Raw genomic sequence first — 19850 nt, forward strand, 5'->3', positions numbered from 1 at the left:
TACCCATTTGAATTCCAACAGTTGGAAAAAAATTGGTCTTCAAAGACTATATATAAATGTTGTCCTCGAGGAACTCCATCTTTTTAATATCAAATTCTGAGAGCGCTTGTGTAGAATCATGGGGGTAGTCTGGGGGAAAAGAATCACTTATTGAATAAAATGCCCCACCCCAACCCCCTCAAAAAAAAGGGAAAAAAAGTGGTCTATTCAAATTTTTGCATTTGAAATTGACTTTACAACACACTGTGACCTAAGACTATTGATTTTGAGGTCAAACAGCAATGTAAAAAAATGCATATCTTGCAAAAAATGGTTTCACTCAAACAATTTTTAAAATAGTTCTTCTTTCTACCCCTGTTTTAACCCCAGCTGTGTACATATGATACATTCCTTGAATTGTCTTCTGTTATTCATTTTGCAGTTTTTTTTAAGAGAAGTGCAAAGTCCAAATGTTTGTTAAAAACTGTGTAATATTCTGACACCATTAATGTCCTTTTTTGATTTTATTATTAAGAAATAATAATAGATATAAAGGCAAAACAATAACAATTTCCCCCTTTTTTTGCACAGATTAAAAAAAATCATTGAAATCAAAGTTAATGAAATGAAAACAAATACTTAAAATATCAGGTTTAGATATTTATTGACAAAACATTCTCAATAAAAAATAAATACTAATAATCACCAAACTGGACGATTCTTTCATCAAGCATGTTTAATTTTATTCCATATAAATTAATTTTATTTTGAAAATCTACTTTTCTAACTATTTCAAAAATAATTAAAATTTCATGAAAGTTTAGAATATTTATCTAAAAAGTCATTACTTTTAAAAATTAATAGCAGCCCAAAAGTTTTACATGTCAAAAAAAATCTTTAAAAAAAATGAAATCCATGGATTTTTATTAAAAAGTATGTTAAAAAGTTAAAACTTATATTCCAGTATTTCTGACTATAACAAATAAATACAATTGTATGCAGAATACACTTTCACAAACTGAGCCCACTAACCCTTTTTTTTTAAAATAATGAAAAGTTACATGTATCATGCTTTTTGTTATAATTACACAAAAATATAAATAAAAAAACGTTTTTGAGATACTTCAATAACTGTGTTAAAATCTGTGATGGGTGTTGTTAATAATAATGATAAAAAAAATACAAATAAAATTTTCTTCTAGATCAGAATGTTAATCATGTTTTTCTTTGAAACAAAAAAAAAAAAAATAATTTTAATGGATTTATAAACATCTATTTCAATTCCACAAGAAAAAACCAAAAATTAGCTCTGTTTACCACCATGGTGCATATCAGTACATGGACACAACAACTGGACTGGCATTGAAAGTTAACAAAATAAAAACAACAATCTTTTTACGGCAATTGAAGCTTCCTGATACATATAATTTAAAAATACCTCATTTTCATGTACAAATAAATGAACACAAGCTTTAAAATATGTTAAAAAAAATATTTTCTTTGTTTCAAAAGGAAATATATTGCACCAAAACTACAGTTGCATGTTCATTCACTGTACATGAAACTCTTCGGTTCTTCTTCATATTTTATAGCAAATTTCATTAAAAGCAATTAACATACATGATCAGCTACTGCCGTAAGAATGAAAAAAATACAGATCATGATATCACATTTCTCAATACCCTTTTTCAGATCTCAAGAAAATTTCAAGACACATAAATAAGTTATTGGCATAATACATTTAGATTAATGAACAGACTTCTTAACGAGATGACATATATATTTGAATTCATATTTATATAGTTTTCTCAATACATGATCAGTGACTCAATTGGTCACATGATTCACAATTTGGCCCCCCTAAGACATTAGCTCTCATTGCACGTTACAATAGGACTTTGTCTCATTAATCCGAGTCTGGGCACTCTCTAAAGCACTTGCACATCTTTTCCTGAAGGTTTTACCTCTCTCTGACAACCTAAATAACAGAAAGTAAAAAAACTATAAAATACAATACATGCATAAATTAAAAGATGGCAAAACAGAGAACTATTTAAGTATTACATAAACATAAAATAACTGAAATTTATTTCAATTCACAGATTATGGTGATTTTTACTACAAACAAATAACAATTAAAATTAAATAGATAACTTAATTCTCAGAATTGAAATTTTTTAAAATTACTTTTTTAAAGTGAAATTTAATGAAGTTAAGGTTCCACTCCATTAGATACCTTTCTAATGGTCGCCTTGTCAGGCGTTCCTGGCCATACAATCTAGATCCTGTCAGCCCCTCCCTACCACGGACTGTCACACCCCTCTTTGTATCTTTTTCTGTGGGTGCTTTCTCATCTTTGCTTGACCTACAGAAGGAGTCGAATTCTACAGTAGCATTCCCTATGTCCCCCATTGTCATCTGCAAGAAGGAGTCCTCATCTTCAGTGTCTGGTTTATCAGACTGTGGCACTATAGGGGAAAACATGGGGCCATTTTCTAGATCCACCTGAAATATTGATAAAGAAAGGTAGACAGGGATCAAGAAATGGTACAAAAATTGTCGGAATAATGTTAAAATGGTAAATATGCTACTTAAAAGTTAAAAATATCACATGCACTGCATTTATTCCTGTTTTCAATTAATACACATGTCTGGCATAATTATTATTGTGCACCACGTGCCCTCTTCATTTTAATGGAAACAAAGAGAGACAACTCAAACCATCATGATTAAGTGGACAGAATTAAAGGGGACATGGATTACAGTGTACTAAAATGTCGAAGTTTTTACTGGAAGCAAATAAAAAAGAAGAAAGGGTCAAAGTCTCAAAAAACGGATATAATTTGAAGACTCCAGTCTGTAATTATTTAGCCATTATTAGAAATTATGCATCCTGTAAGAGTAACCAGGTAATTGACGATTTTTGTATAATATATGCATTAATTAAGATTTACTTGTTTGATCCTAATTGATAATCAATTAAAGTTCCCAAAAATACCAACGGTTGTCAGTACTAATTCTATAGCCTCCAGGTACTTTGCTAAATGGCACTGATAACATTGAACTACTCTCATAATACGATGTTGAAAATTTAGGCGAGGCGTTCTTTTACTTCTGTGAAATTTTACGCGTTTTATTTTTTTTACGAATTTATAAAACTCGTAAAAATTAGAAAAAATTAGCAGCACGTAAAAAATACCCATTATACGGTATATATGGACATGTGTAATGCTAATTCAAGATTATGCTAACCACTTTTCAAAATACCCAGTGAATGTTTTAATTTTGAATGTATATGTCAATTTGTACAAGATGTTATACAAAGAAATCTGTCATACTTTCGGTGGAATATTTTCAGAGAATTTTGGTTGATGTGGAGGCGGTCTAATTGGTCGTCCACTGCGGGTCTGAGATATTCCCAGAGGAGTAGAGGAGATATCAGAAGAGCACAGTTTAGGTCGTTTCCATGGAGACAGGCATTTATTGGCGTCTATTTCTGATATGAGCTTCAATGGAGATAACTTGGTACACTCTGACTCATCTTTCTGGATAATTCGACGGATCTGAAAAACAAAAATATACTGACATGTTTTATATTGTTCAAATTAAACCCGCATTAAGGTAGGATTCTTCTCATATTTCTTGTATTTAAAAATTAATGAAATTTTCACAGAATCAAGAAGACAAGAAGACAATATTACTAAGTGATAGTATCAGTAAGATTAAATTTGACCTTTTTATATTATGTCAGGTCAAGGTCATTATCTCTTTCCTTGACATTATGAATAAGAAAATACTGTTGCCAATCATGTGATGCTTACTTCTATTTCAAATGTTTAAAGATTGTTCTTTTTGCATAAAAAGATTTTACTATATCAGTTCTATAGCATGATATTACCAAATTTACATAAATAATTTAACTAAACTGGATATTGGCTAATCCGAATTTTCTCTGTTTTTCTTAATTTTTTTTTTAGGATATATTAGTTATTTTCATATGCTTCCTATATTTAACTTTTTCTTATTTTCACATATAATAAAGTAGTCTTATAAATGTACTAAATGATACAAAAACAAAAAGTTTTGATCGTTTACTAGGAGAGAAAAAATACTTTTTATGGATTTTTGGCTCAACTCTGTACTTTAAGGTAATTCCACCCTCTTATGATGTCATAGGTTTTTGCAAAAACTGTATTTAGTTTAAATTCATACGTTATAGAACAATATCTTTTGGAAGAATGCTTTACAATAGGTGCAGGGGTTCAAAATTCCTCAAGCCCGACGTCCCGGACTAACAAATTCCGGATCCGGACTCGGCATTTAGAATTCGCCAAAGTCCTGGGACTTGGCTATGTTTCTTGTTTATTTTTTTTTTAAGTTAAAAAAATGATCGTAAAGCTAAAAATAAAGCAAATTCTCAACTGTATTAAGTAAAAATGTGGGTTTGTGGGCGTTAAAATACCCATAAAACATTACGAACGTTTCGAAAATACAATCCGTCTTTTTATTTTCCGTTGCGGTTAGACTCTTGCTTTTACGCAATTCCTCATGTTTCCTCCTACAGGACAAACGGCAATGAGTTTGTTAAATTTCGGTTTTACCAGCAATAATGCTAAAAAAGGAACGACAGTCAATGAACCATAGCTGTGACTTACAGCACATTCTAATTTCTATTTATTGTAACAGATGGTTTATTCAGTAGTGAGTATTTGTAAAAGTTATTGTAATGTACCAATAATCTATCAGTGTTAAAATACTCATGTATGACTATATGACAGTTTATGGAGGAAAAATAAAACATATATTAATACATGTAGACTTTATTCATTCAATGCAACAAATGAAAATAAATTATAAGTAACATAAATTTAATGATGTATAGGTACATGTAAATATGGACTCTGAAATTTCTTCCTCGGACTTGCCTAAAATTTACTCTTTAAGTCCTGGACTTGACCATGACAAAAAAAAATTTGAACCCCTGTAGGTGTAATGATAAATATTATTAAGTAAAATAATTTTAAAAATGCATATTTTCTTTATATAATCAATTATTCAATCTTTAAAAAATGTTGACAAGGGCAATAACTCCTTCTAAGGTCTCTTTATTCAGGCATTTGCTTTACTGTACTTCTAATGTAAATACCTTCCCTGATATTTACAATTCAAAAGTATCTTATAAGTAGGAAGGATTTAGGAACATTCCATGATTCAGCATAAGAAGTATGTATTTGAAACAGTTTTTTACATATTTTACATAATACTTTTTACCAAAAATGTGCAATTTTTGTATGTTGACATACACTTCTGTTTATTAATGTTTTGCATCTAAAATAATATGGTGACCTATACATTTCTTTGCAATAATTGGAAAATTTAAAGAACATTAAATGAAAATAAATGCAGCTTTTGTACTTTGAACCACTAAAATTGTGAGGGTGGAAACACCTTCATTGGAAGCGTTTAAAAGCTAACATAGTTCTAGTTTGTTTGAAAAATCATATTTATTTGATACATTTTGAAAGTTTAGTCCCTTATTATTAATCTAACTTACATTTGAAAATTTCTGCAGGTCTTTGATTGTCTAAAAATTATAACTAAATTTGTTGTTCTATTATAATTTTGAGAGGCAGAAAAGAAGATATTTTCATACGCCACTATTCCGCCAAAAATATAGTCCCTGCTATTTTTCAAACGCAGTTTACCATTTCTATTTAACATTGTACATTTGTAATGAGGAAAGAAAAATAAGGTCTTTAAAATCCTTTACACCTAAATATATAAGACATATAAGCAAATATACTTTGAATGTTTCATCTAGTCAGAAACCAGAGAAGGATCCTACCTTAAAGGAAACGTTTGGTCTAAAAAAACTTTTTGATATTTCATTCATTGAATGGTCAATAATGAATTTTACCTGTTACTGCCATTTGTTTTAACTTAATTATTTAGTAATAAGACATCAAAGTTATGAGTAAACTGGCTGATGGAGGCTGCCATGTTGAGAGATAAAGTTATCGCGCTTGCTAAATATTTCCCACAATCCTCACTTTTATGACGTATTGCAGGCAATTCCGCTCTAAGTGTAAACACTATCATGGCATAATCAAGTTGTGAAAATGTGCCAATTAAGTGTGTGCATTTTTATTTTGGATATGAATATATTATAGTAAATATAATTTCACATTCCTATGCTTCTAGTGTTTCAGAATTTAGGAAAATAAAAGAAGGAATTAATAATAAAAAGCCATAAACTGGTTGGATTTAACCTTAATTAAAAACTTAGCTGCAAAGGTTGTATTATTTTACAAAAATTTAACTAAAACTTTTTAAAGTTCTAATGTGTCCTCAAAGGATGTTAATTTAATTGCTATAAATTAACAATTGCTTAGATTAGCTTATATCTGAAAGAAGGAATTTTATTTTTCTGCAGTCATAAACACATTGACTCTTAGCCATCTGGCATTTAATCTGTCTGCTCTACGTCAGCAGCGGCCATGATAAGGTTTTCCCCATGCTGCTCCGATTAAGCTATTAAAATCCAATTTAACTGCTGTTATCAGCAGCGCAGTCTGGTTAGATGCAGCTTTTCTTTTTATATGAGAGGTACAGTTTTATATATAAAAATTTTAATTCTGACCAAACGTTCCCTTTAAATGCAGAATTAAACAATCCATAAACATTTCTATGAACGCATAAACATTTTTATGAACTCATATACATTTTTAATATTTGAAATCTGGGAAATCTTGCCAAATTCATATTTATACCAAGTCACTATGTATAATGTCATGTCAGATGCCAGTTTTACATTAACTTTTAAAATACTGTAAAACTTTCTAGTCCGAACACAGATATTGCAAATTCACAGCTATATTGAAGTCTTCTTGGATCCCAAACTGCATAATTATTACAAATTCCTTATAAGGATATAAGGAATTATGGATATAACGAATTAATATCACAGTGACTTCATTATAATCGAGTTTTACTGTACCTGTTGATCTCTTTGTTTCTCCAGTTTACGTTGTTTCCATAGTGACCTTCCTCTCATCGGAGCCTTGTTGCTGCTTGGTTTTCTTAACGTAGAACGGTTGTTACTCAGTTTCCTACAATATTGTAGATACATGTAATTTTCAGATTTTTAATCTGTAATAATATGATTGCATGACTATCAATTGATAAAATAAAATCAAATAATTTAGAGTGAAAAATATCATTTATATCTTCTAAGCTTGTTTAAACAATTTAAACAAAGAATTTGAAAAGTTTAGCAATACAGATGCACACATGTATCAACATTCAACATTGCTACTAAACAATCTGTCTGTAGATGATCCCAATTTTATCTGAACCTGATGGCTGAATCCAGTTCTTTAATCCAGCTTTTCATGTCTTCTGGATCATTTGAAAACAGCAGTAAACTCTCATCTTTACAGGTAATCTGTAAAATACAGAATTTCATGTTTTGCACATTTACATCTATGTAAAAGTATATTAAGCTGAATTAAAACTGAAAGTGACAATACATGACAATCCTTAAAGACAATTTTATCCACTGCTTTAAAAACATTTTAACATTCAATTTATGCCATTAATAAATGGTTGAGAATCTACCTTAAACATGCCCCCTGCCTCTGTCTTTTCCTGTGAACCCCGTTTGGTTCCCCCGAACACCGTTTCCAGTTGACAGTGTTTTAGTGGCAGCACACAGCAGCAGGTGTAGGAGTTAGTGATACTGTCTAGTAACCGCGGCTTCCCGTAAAGCAAGATGTCTGAGAACAGGAAGAACATCCTGTCGTGGGGTTTGCCACCTCTTTTGGAAACCTGTAATAATGAGGAGGAGATTCAGTGGCGGTTCTTCAGTTGACAAAAATTGAAAACAAGGTCAAAGCAAGTGGAGGAATTGATCACAATCTATTCCTTCAATTTAGTGTTAGATAACATTACAAATAGTTCTACAGTGGAGCCTCATTTATCCAGACGCTTTGGTTCCTTGTCAATTTGTCCGGATATGTGAATCGTCCGTATATCTGAATTACCAATTAAACAAGGCAATGTAACATTGAAAAATTCTGTTCTAAAGAAAAGTCGTCCAGATACTGAAGCGTCTGGATATCTGAAGGTCCACTGTATAGAGTAGGAAAAGGAACCAAGCATGAAATAATTTTGTTAGTTTTCTTGTATTGGTGAATTATTTTCTCTTAAAATCAAACTACTACTGGAAAGAAAAGTGTGGGGATTTTTCTGAATTTTGTATTTATCAACAGTCAGGGGTGGTACTGAAATCAGTCATTTTTGAAAATGATGATTTTCAGTCATTAAATTGATTTTTAATAATGATGGAAATTCATCATTTTTTAGTAAAATGATGAAAAACAGTCATTTCTATTTTGAAATTTATTTTAGAAATAGAGTTATCTCTGATATTAAAAATGACTGTTTTTCATCATTTTTTATCAAATTGTTAGGTCTGGGCGCACTTAATTATCTCATTAGTTTTACGGGGCGCACTAAATTATTTTGGTTTCAATTACTTGTCAAGATGTTTCTCTACACAAGGGTCTATGGCAGGATAGTGTACTATATCTAATTACTGTAGTAAATGGGATGGGAAAATTGACTTGAGAATGGAAATATGATGAAAAGACGTCATATTTACAAAAATCAGAAAATTGTGTACATTATATACTTAGAAGAAATGACCATTATCCATCATTTTCAAAAATGACTGATTTCAGTACCACCCCTGACTGATCAAGCAGCTGATTAAACTGTATTGTAAATGTTCATCTTTGCTAGCCAAGGGTTTTCAGTCCACTCTGCTGGAGCACAGCGGACCAAAAACCATAGCTAGTGATAACGCTGTTATATAAACATAGGTAATCAGAGATTACAGAGCTCACCTCAACGAATGTTGTCTTTAAGTAAGGCAAAGTCACACAATTAACCAACAAAAAGTGCACATTCCAAAAATGAAAATATTTAAGCAATTTTAATCTGATACTTTGAAATAGACCTACATAAAAAATTTAAACTAGTTCTTCTTCATGAAAATGTAATCAAAATCCAGAATCTGAAGCAAATTTGAGAGTTTTCATCTCTTGATGCAACATTTGTGCAAGTTTGGTTTATACAATGTTATATAAGCCTTATAGTTTTTTGGTAATAGACCTGCACCCATAACTTTTACCTGGTCTATTATCTGAAAAATGTATGTCGAATTCAGCATCCGAAGCAAGTCCATTAGTGTGCATCCTAAGATGTATCGTCCGTGCAAGTTTGGTCATTAAAGAACTTATAGTTACTTGGAAATGAATCACTCACAAAAAACTTTAACCCATTCACTCAACCAGAAAATGTAGGTCAGATTCAGCATCCGAAGCAAGCCTGGTAGTATGCATCCTTAGATGTATCATCCATGCAAGTTTGGTCAACATAGGGCTTATAGTTACTTGGAAATGAAACCTGCACCAAAAACTTTAACCTGTTCACTCAACCGGAAAATGTAGGTCAGATTCAGCATCCGAAGCAAGCCTGGTAGTATGCATCCTTAGATGTATCATCCATGCAAGTTTGGTCAACAAAGGGCTTATAGTTACTTGGAAATGAAACCTACACCAAAAACTTTAACCTGTTCACTCAACCGGAAAATGTAGGTCAGATTCAGCATCCGAAGCAAGCCCGGTAGTATGCATCCTTAGATGTACCATCCATGCAAGTTTGGTCAACATAGGGCTTATAGTTACTTGGAAATGAAACCCACACCAAAAACTGCACCAAAAATGTTAACCTGCTCCAAAAACATTAACCTGGTCATTTCTTTGCTGAAATTGCAGCATCTGAAACTTTGACTGGTACAATGAAACACACTAGAACCATCTTCCATGCATGTCTAATCAATATAGGACATAGAAGTACTTAAAAAGAAAACTGCTCCAAAAAACTTAACCTGGGACGCCAACGCCGACACCGACACCGACGCCGACGCCGAGGGTATTACATAAGCTCCCCCAACTTCGTTGAGGTGAGCTAAAAATAGGTTAATCCTCAACATAAGCCTTTATCATTGGATTAACTTTACCTTTTTCAGAATCCCTTCCTTGATGAACTCTCGGCCTGGTGTGAGGATTTTGGGTGCTGACTTGTCGAAGCATTTCTGTATGCTGAGCATTTTTTGGAAGTTCTCATGTTGCTTTATGTGGTTATTTATATGAATGGCTATGTCACTGACTTTCTGAACAGCCTCTGAATAAAGGGGAAAAAGATTCTTGAAGAAGTCAATTTATTACAGAAAACATCAATTTAAATCATTTCTTTGAGCTGGAAGTCATTGTAAGAAAATTTATTAACACATCTGAATTGCTGTCACCAACATTTATCAGCATATAAAATTTGATGAAAATCTTTTTTGTCAGTTTTTTTAATTCTTTTTACTAAGCTAAATATAAAATAGAACACAGACAAATAGAAAAAGGGAGAAAGGATAGTCAAAGCAAACACTACTGTAGATTCCTTATTTTTTGCGAGTACTTCTTATCACCAAATTGCTCTTTAACGTCAAATGTGAGAATTTACATTGGCAAGTGGAAGGATGATCAAGAGAATTACCATGGATTTCAGCACCATTAAGACAAAAATGAGTATTTTCATTACGCGAGCGATGCTTCTCGCGAAATTACACGATTATAAATTCCTTGCATTTAATTAGGAATTTACTGTAAATGCCCCAGCCCTATCCATGGCAGGTAAAAAAAGAATCCCAAACTCAAATGTGGTGTAAAAACATGTATATAATGTCAAATTAATGTTACCTCTTAGTGTCTCGTAGTCATGGTGATCTGTTGAGGTGTTTTCTAATAGGTCCTCCAACAGTAACTTGTATCTACAAAAATTTACACATTAAGCAGAACATAGGTAATCAGAGATTACAGAGCTCACCTCAACGAATGTTGTCTTTAAGTAAGGCAAAGTCACACAATTAACCAACAAAAAGTGTACATTCCAAAAATGAAAATATTTAAGCAATTTTGATCTGATACTTTGAATAGACCTACATAAAAAATTTAAACTAGTTCTTCTTCATGAAAATGTAATCAAAATCCAGAATCTGAAGCAAATTTGAGAGTTTTCATCTCTTGATGCAATGTTTGTGCAAGTTTGGTTTATACAATGTTATGTAAGCCTTATAGTTTTTTGGTATTAGACTTGCACCCATAACTTTTACCTGGTCTATTATCTGAAAAATGCATGTCGAATTCAGCATCCGAAGCAAGTCCATTAGTTTGCATCCTAAGATTTATAGTCCATGCAAGTTTGCTCATTATAGGGCTCATAGTTAATTGGAAATGAAACATGCATCAAAAACTAACATTTTTACTCATCCACAAAAAGTAGGTCAGATTCAGCATCTGAAGCAAGCCTGGTAGTATGCATCCTTATATGCATTATCCATGCAAGTTTGGTCATTAAAGAATCATAGATACTTGGAAATGAATCATGCATTAACTTTAACCTATTCACTCAACCGGAAAATGTAGGTCAGATTCAGCATCCGAAGCAAGCCTGGTAGTATGCATCCTTAGATGTATCATCCATGCAAGTTTGGTCAATATAGGGCTTATAGTTACTTGGAAATGAAACATGCACCAAAAACTTTAACCTGTTCACTCAACCGGAAAATGTAGGTCAGATTCAGCATCTGAAGCAAGCCCGATAGTATGCATCCTTAGATGTATCATCCATGCAAGTTTGGTCAACATAGGTCTTATAGTTACTTGGAAATGAAACCTGCACCAAAAACTTTAACCTGTTCACTCAACCGGAAAAGTAGGTCAGATTCAGCATCCGAAGCAAGCCCGATAGTATGCATCCTTAGATGTATCATCCATGCAAGTTTGGTCAACATAGGTCTTATAGTTACTTGGAAATGAAACCTGCACCAAAAACTTTAACCTGTTCACTCAACCAGAAAAGTAGGTCAGATTCAGCATCCGAAGCAAGCCCAATAGTATGCATCCTTAGATGTATCATCCATGCAAGTTTGGTCAACATAGGTCCTATAGTTACTTGGAAATGAAACCTGCACCAAAAACTTTAACCTGTTCACTCAACCGGAAAATGTAGGTCAGATTCAGCATCCGAAGCAAGCCCGATAGTATGCATCCTTAGATGTATCATCCATGCAAGTTTGGTCAACATAGGGCTTATAGTTACTTGGAAATGAAACCTACACCAAAAACTGCACCAAAAATGTTAACCTGCTCCAAATACATTAACCTGGTAATTCCTTTGCTGAAATTGCAGCATCTGAAACTTTGAATGGTGCAATGAAACACACTAGAACCATCCTCCATGCATGTTTAATCCATATAGGACATAGAAGTACTTAAAAAGAAAACTGCTCCAAAAAACTTAACCTGGGACGCCAACGCCGACACCGACACCGACGCCGACGCCGAGGGTATTACATAAGCTCCCCCAACTTCGTTGAGGTGAGCTAAAAATGTTATAATAAATCCATAAATAGTGGATTTAAATTTTAAACCCAACTTTTTTTTAATATCAGAGACATTTTTAATATTATAGAGACATATTAACAAAACGTATCTTTACAAATTGCACAGTATTACCTAGGAACTCTCTGTACTGGAGTAATGAGTAGTGCATTGACCTTTAACCCCATCACGTCTGGCCTCTCTTCCTGTTTCTGTATGAATTCATTAAAGCCTGGACTTTTCTGCCTCCATTCCTACAAAAACATAGCATGATGTTTATAATAGTGTTTTACTGTACATGTTCATTACTTGCAATATCTGAAGCAAGTGTTATGTCATTAAATGCTTTTTTTCTTTCACATTTGGTTGTAAATTTTTTCTAGGAATTGACTTGTTTCAAGGCTAAAAGCAAATAACCAGCAAATATAAGTCATAGGCAATATCTGAAGTGAATTCGAGGTTTTCATGGACTTTAAAGTGGTTGCAAAAAGAACTTTCCTTAAGCTTGTACACAAAACACAGTTATTTCTTCATAGTCAGAAACCCAGTCAGTAACTACAGTACAGGCAACGCGGATCCCGTATTAGACCGCGTCCCCTCCGCGGTGTATTAATCCTTTCCGCGTTACACCGTCGCGGGTTTTGATCGCGGTGCTACCTGAGACCGTGTTTACACCGCGGCGGGGCCAGCTACCGTTATTCGTCCGCTAAGATGTTCTTACCTGTAAAGTATTGTCGATTTTTAATCGTGTCGAGATGAGGGGGGGGGGGGGGGGGGGGGTTTACGAGCACGTTGATATTATAGATTTCTACCATTACATGGATTCTTTAAAAATTCATTTTTTAAGTTTTATCAAATTGTTTAATAAAAGACATCTTTTTTTTTCTTTTTTTTGTACCAATAGTCACTCAAAATTAATTAATTCTCAAACACGTCTGTTAACAGTAATACATGTACAGTATAGGATGAAATAAATTCGAATAATTTATCGAATATATTAACTTAAAGTTTATTTTCAAAATCAATAAATCCACCCCAAATGATCTTCAAATTGCTAAAAAGGTATAATTAAAATTTAAAGAATGCCATGAAATCGCTTCTCTTTATATGCACTGGTGTAATCCGGTGTTCACAATTAGCCCGTGCAGTTGCAGTTACATGTAGCTATGTGTTTATTTATCTGTGAGATTATATCAGTCATTTGGTTTCATTTAGATTCTGTATACATATCTGTTATAAATAATAGCATGAAAAACGATGATAGATAGTGATACATAATTACAATTAAATTTTAACAAAACACGCGTAAGTGTAGGAATACCGTTGTTCCATTATTATGCGTTACACTGTAAGACTATGAACTAAATATCGACGATTTTTATTTGTTTGTTTTTTTTGGTGGGGGGGGGGGGGTTATTGTTAATAAAATAATCACAGGTCATTTTATTCAGAATATCAATAATATCATAGCTAGTATTTGAATGTATTTCTATTTTCTGCTCTTTTCGAAAAATACTAAAATCATGTCAATGAACATAAACAAATTTCAGATTTCTCCGGTCCAAATAAAACACAAACACAAATATGGGCCCTTAAAATATTTGAACACACAACACAGAAATTAACTTATTTTAATCAGCAAGTTGCCAAGCTTCAAGTTTTCAGATGTCTGTGTTACCGTTCGGTTTTCCTCAGGTAAGTTTGGTGTGGAGTGGAGCTTCCTCGAAGCGGACGAGAAGCCCCGAGGGAACATCGCTGTCTAGTGTACATACTACCTATATACACAGGATGTTACCTGAGTGTATTACCTGTATGCGTTTTCCTACGACATTGTAAAACGAAGCCGTTTTTTTCATGTGTAGCTCATGGATTGAAATGCATGAAATAAAGAATTCAATGTTTTTGTTGCAGACAGAATCCTTCTTAAATTTTTTGTTTCAAATAAATATTATCAATAATTCGACAATTTTAATATACTGTTTTTTTCTTAATCAAATTTTATAACAAAAATACTTCTTTTTTTTTACCACCAAAATCTGTCGTTGTAATCTGGCGACAAAAAGGGAAGTAATTCAAATTACATGTCATGTACATATGCTAAACGAAAGAAGAAAGTGGATCAAAAACAAGTCTCTCAATAAATAACAATAAAACTAAGACAAAATCCACAAATGGTCAATAAACTGATAAATCAGCGGTAGTTTTATTCGCTAGACTTAAGAAATTGATATACTGATCAAAAAGGAGGAAAAACGATCATGCACGTGCCTTAATATTGTGATATTTTTCTTCTCTCTCTCTCTCTCTCTCTCTCTCTCTCTCTCTCTCTCTCTCTATCTACTAACTGGTACAGATATGAACAGACACAAAATAACATAGCAATGGATCATTATTTGATTTAATTAATATCAAATACTTCATTAATTTGTTTTAAAAGTTTTTTTTTTTACTTTTATTCTTTTTATACACTCCGTTTAAAAAAAGCAACAATAATTTGACACAAATTCCAAAGCTTATATCGCATCTGAAAATGATATCGATGAAATAACAATGAAACAATGAATCAAATGTGTTGTTGAATGGCTAGACAACGATGTGCACATCCAGCGAGCGTTACCCAAGGTATACTCTAAGACAGGTGTGAAACCCCCAAGGCATGTCGTTTCCTGCTCAGGCACTGCTAATCCCTATACACAGGAAATGATCGCGGCTAATTCTTAATACACAAAGAAACAGAATTTGTCAAAGAAAACAAAAATATATGAATTTTTGCATTGAATATTTATTAATATAAACTATAATTTCGTCTGTGAAGTTTATCATTACACCTGCACATCCTATCTTATCTATTGAACACGAAAATCGAGAAATATTAAAATTAAAAAGAAAGACATTGTTTTAAAAAGTAATACATGTTAATATGAAGGTGAAAAACGATATTTTTTCTTGATCTCTTGTATAAAGTTCACGTGCTCAAAGTTAACTCTAGATCTCGCCATCGAATGCTTTTCGGTTATTTAACAATTTGAGAAAAATGCCTGCACATTTATATAAAAGAGGGAAATAAATTAAAGAAAAGTTTTTTTTTAATTTGGGAACAGAACATAAACGACGAGAAATAAAGAAGAAAATAATTTTTTTCTTCATATCTTGGATAAAGAAAATTTAAGTTCACGTGCCCACTACATGTAACTGCAAATGCTCGTCATCGGATGTTTTCCGGTAATTTGACACTTTAATAAAAAGCCTGTACATTTTATATACAATAAATCGAAATTAATTAATAAACAATATGAAGATGTACATTTCTAAAAAGATTTACATCTTTTTTTTCAAATGAATGCTGAAAATCATTTATCGAAACTTAAACAGTCTGAGTTCAACATTTATTACAGTTTGCATATAATATGAAGATTTAAAAAAAAAAAGAATAAAATTTCTAGTATTTAATTTTGTTTCTTGATAGATTCTTAATAACACAAAATAATTAACCATTGCAAAGACGTAACAATTTAATAAAATTTTCTATTCAATTTCTGATATGTAATTTTAGAAACAAAAATAAACTTATTTTTTCTTAGTTTAAATTCTATTCATAGCAAAATTAATTAATAAACACACGTTTTTGTTTTGTTTTTTTTGTTACAGGGAAATTTCGCAAATTACAATTCGGGGAGATAACTCCCGTTTGTTTACGATACTAACTGTCAGTAATTGATCGATGATTTAACCGCGGCGGGGACAGGTAAGTGATGAATTTCCCGCGGAGGGAACGCGGTTTACCTGTCTACCTGGCCAAATACCGCGTTGTGATTATACCGCGGCGGGGACGCGGGAAATACGGGATCCGCGTTGCCTGTACTGTAGGTCACTAAGTAAGAGAAGCTTGAATGTCTGTATAATGACTTTCCTGTGAGGTGACAGAACTTCCCCTTTGGTAAATTACTAGCATTTTAGATTAAACTTGCCTCCAGTAAATATAATTGCAATTTGTTGCATTAATATTACCGGCACTAGAGGATGGTATTTTCAAATATTATACTTTCATATTAATTACTTGAATCTGATTCGTAGAGAAACATTTGTTAAAAAACACTATTACCCGCTGAATAATGAAGCCACGCCCTCCTGCGTAGCAACAGTCAACATTACTTGACGACGGGTGATATTCAAAAAAAATAGCGACTGCGCAGAATTTATGTGCACATGGTTCACTGTTATATGTATTTGTATAAAACATTCAGTATAATATAATAAATATTGCATGTAGTTGAGTGTAACATTGAAAATTTTCACCCCTCGAAAACCATTGTCAACCTCGGCTGCGCCTCGGTTGACAATGGTTTTCTTGGGGTGAAAATTTTCAATGTTACACTCAACTACATGCAATATTTATATAATAGCAAATCTACGTGTGGATAAAGTGATGGCAATCAGAGGTGATAAATTTACCTGCAGTAAAGTAATGGCATTTTCATGGTTGTTGGCATAAGACGAGTAGAGCTTGAGGAATGGTCCCATGTGTTTAAAGGCTTCCCCAATAGTGGTCTGTTCCATGTGTTCTAACAATGTCTTGTTCACTTCCATGATCTGTTCCACATTACTAAAGATTTGACTGTGAACTTCCTCTGGGATCAGACAGTTAAACCGCAAAGAAAAGTCAAAATGCTGGAAAAACAAAATTTAAACTCCTATTGATAAGTATGTACATGCATGAGTGAAATACACAGTGTACATCCATGAAAACTTGTTTTAAAAATCTACAGAGATCGAGTTTTAAAAATCTACAAAGTATATCATTTCTTATTTCAAAAAATTAGTTTACCACAAATCCAGGATAAACATCTCCTTCCGAAGAAGGAATCTTGGACTTTGAATTTTCACTAGAATTTAAACAGCTAAAAAGTAGTACATGTACTAACTTTATTTATGAGTTCTAGATGATTGAGGTAGGTTTTCTCTGTTTCAAATAATTCCTGAGTTATTTTAGCTCGCCTCTGGTCACGGCGAGTCTCCATTTGAGCACGTACAGCTTCTTCATCTCCATTACTGTTCTGAGACAACTCTGCTAACTCTTCCTCTGCTATTTCACTCAGAACTATTAAGAATGGAAAGAAAATTGAGCTAAAAATTGGAAGGAATACACAATTACCTGACAATTTATTATTACTCAACTGCTTTTAAATCATGACAGAAAACTCTGAAATTAAATTGAAGATATCTGTTAATCGCTCATGATTGGAAGGTTGAGGGTTGAATCCCTGGCAGCAATGCTCAAAATCAATATAAAACAGGTAGCAACTTTTCCTTTGCCAAGCCTTTGATCTTTAAAGTTGCTGGTCCTTCAAATGGGACCTTAAAAACTAGCCCCATCAACAGCAGGTGTTGGCGTAATAAAAATCCCTCAGTGCTCAATGGCCCAGCGTATAGGTCTACATAAGCAATTAACCATGATATAGTGATGGCTCTATATATGTGAAAAATTATTGAATGAGACGAATAGCAACAAACAGCCGATCATCCTGTTATAGTCTCCAAGTTTAATATTTTTTGTGATATTGAAGGATACTTGTCTTTCTTACATCAGAATTGTACATCATTCTTGAAAAATAAATGTTTCAGATGGATATAAAATGTATACACTTTTCAAATCAATGATATCAGTACAGACCCAGCTGGCATTATAGCTGATGCAGTCAATGTAAAGAATTTGTAACTGTATAAAGCATAACAATATAATAGCGAGCGCAGCGAGCGTCGCGAAGCGACGCTCGTCACTGCGAGCTCTTAAAGCAACACCTGTGCGAAGAGAAAATTCGGACTACTGCACATTCATTCGATAGAATTTTTTGATGCCGTAATTTCGACCCACAATGCATCACTTGTCTTAGTTACGTTCTCGCGAGAATAACGAAAAATATTCAACAAAAAATTTATTCGCCTTTATTTAATGGATATATTTAAGACAAATAGAAAACGAAACGTTCTTCATTAACTTTCAGCACTGTTCAGGGTTTTTTCTTGGTATTGCAACTTACATACGACGTCATGTGACGTCAGAGTCTAAACGCACCAAATGTCACGTGCGGTTTGACGAGCCCGATCTAAATCAAAACAACAGAAGTCTGCGCTCGCTTTAACGGTCGCACCGTCAACATATTATCTACATCCATTATTAACATTTAAGCAATAAAGTTATCATGATCTTACACTAGTTAGAATAATCAAACTGTGTCTCAGGACAAGCCCTCACCAAACCAGGTCCATTGGACATTTTTCATTTTAATGATAGAACATTCTATCTAAATCTTACCCCTGAATCGACTCCTGGTTGACAACATGTTGAATATCTAAAAGTTATAAACAGCTTTTCCTCCACTAACTTGACTAGGCTAATGTTCAATTTTCACGTTGAATGACATGTCAGGCAGGCAAAAAAACAGTCCTAAATAAAGAATATTTACAATGTCAAATTATTATATGTATGTGTACCCAAGAATGTTCAGTGATATTATACAGTGATAACTGCGTAGCTGATACCAGGGACCTATATACAGTATATAGGTCCCTGCTGATACAAGAGGTAACTTGAGGAAATTCGGCAGGAAAAAAACTCAACAGTTCAACACAGTGAGCATTAATAATGTGCATATTCAAAAAGGACGTGTTAAAAATGTTATTTTTATATAATAATTATATGAATAAGATCTTCTGAGTTGTAACTGAGCTCACCTGACTATGACAGATGTTCGACAGTTTTGCCTTTTGGTATCTGCAAAATATAAATCAAATCTCCCGCGGCAAATTCCATAAGGATAATGCATACATAAAATATTCGACTAATTGGAAATCCTTTTCTGAGTTGCTGAATTTATGGTATATTGCCCCATATTAAAGCGACATATTTTCCCTTAAATTAACCATATTTCAATATAAATAAATATATGATAAAGTTTATGTAATACGCACGCATTTTGTCAAGTTTCAAGAACGAGTTAATTTCTTGGTTGAAGAAAAAAGAGGCGCTGCTCAGTGGCTGGTGACCCCCCGACTTCAGGGACTGTCTGAGTGTCTCCTACAGGCACAAATGACAAACACTTGTGTCTCAATATGCAAATAACTGGACAGGTTTTTTTTTAAAAAAAATAATGATATATATATTTGATATATTTTAAGTACTGTGTCTGTATGTTGTTAAAGCATCATCTCACATCTGATCACTAAAGTGAACATGCCATCGGACATTTTCAAACTCAAAGACTAAGCATACCTAATGAATGCTACAGTTTCTGCAGCTATGAAAAAGTGTTAGCTGCAATAATGAAGCCCTCTTTGGTTATATCAATTTTCAGCATGAATGCAAGTCCAAGAAAA

At 33.0% G+C, this 19850-nt stretch overlaps 1 protein-coding gene across 1 annotated transcript; it reads right to left on the reverse strand.

Moving 5' to 3' along the window:
• Positions 1 to 854: 854 nt before the first annotated feature.
• On the reverse strand, positions 855 to 19322 carry LOC134279293 (rho guanine nucleotide exchange factor 39-like). The gene is made up of 13 exons (XM_062761652.1): positions 19209 to 19322; positions 18790 to 18921; positions 17399 to 17574; positions 16929 to 17144; positions 12612 to 12730; positions 10794 to 10864; positions 10064 to 10227; positions 7597 to 7806; positions 7335 to 7423; positions 6977 to 7088; positions 3318 to 3542; positions 2216 to 2484; positions 855 to 1957 (listed from the first exon to the last, which is right to left on the reverse strand). Exons 2-13 carry the CDS (start codon positions 18815 to 18817, stop codon positions 1855 to 1857), a joined length of 1782 nt encoding a protein of 593 aa, XP_062617636.1. The 5' UTR covers positions 18818 to 18921; positions 19209 to 19322; the 3' UTR covers positions 855 to 1854.
• Between the last annotated feature and the right edge of the window lie 528 nt (positions 19323 to 19850).

This window comes from Saccostrea cucullata, unplaced genomic scaffold (assembly GCF_032062105.1).
Source record: "Saccostrea cucullata isolate Sc308-1 unplaced genomic scaffold, CSIRO_AGI_Scuc_v1 ctg2943, whole genome shotgun sequence".
Taxonomy (NCBI): Eukaryota; Metazoa; Mollusca; class Bivalvia; order Ostreida; family Ostreidae; genus Saccostrea; species Saccostrea cuccullata.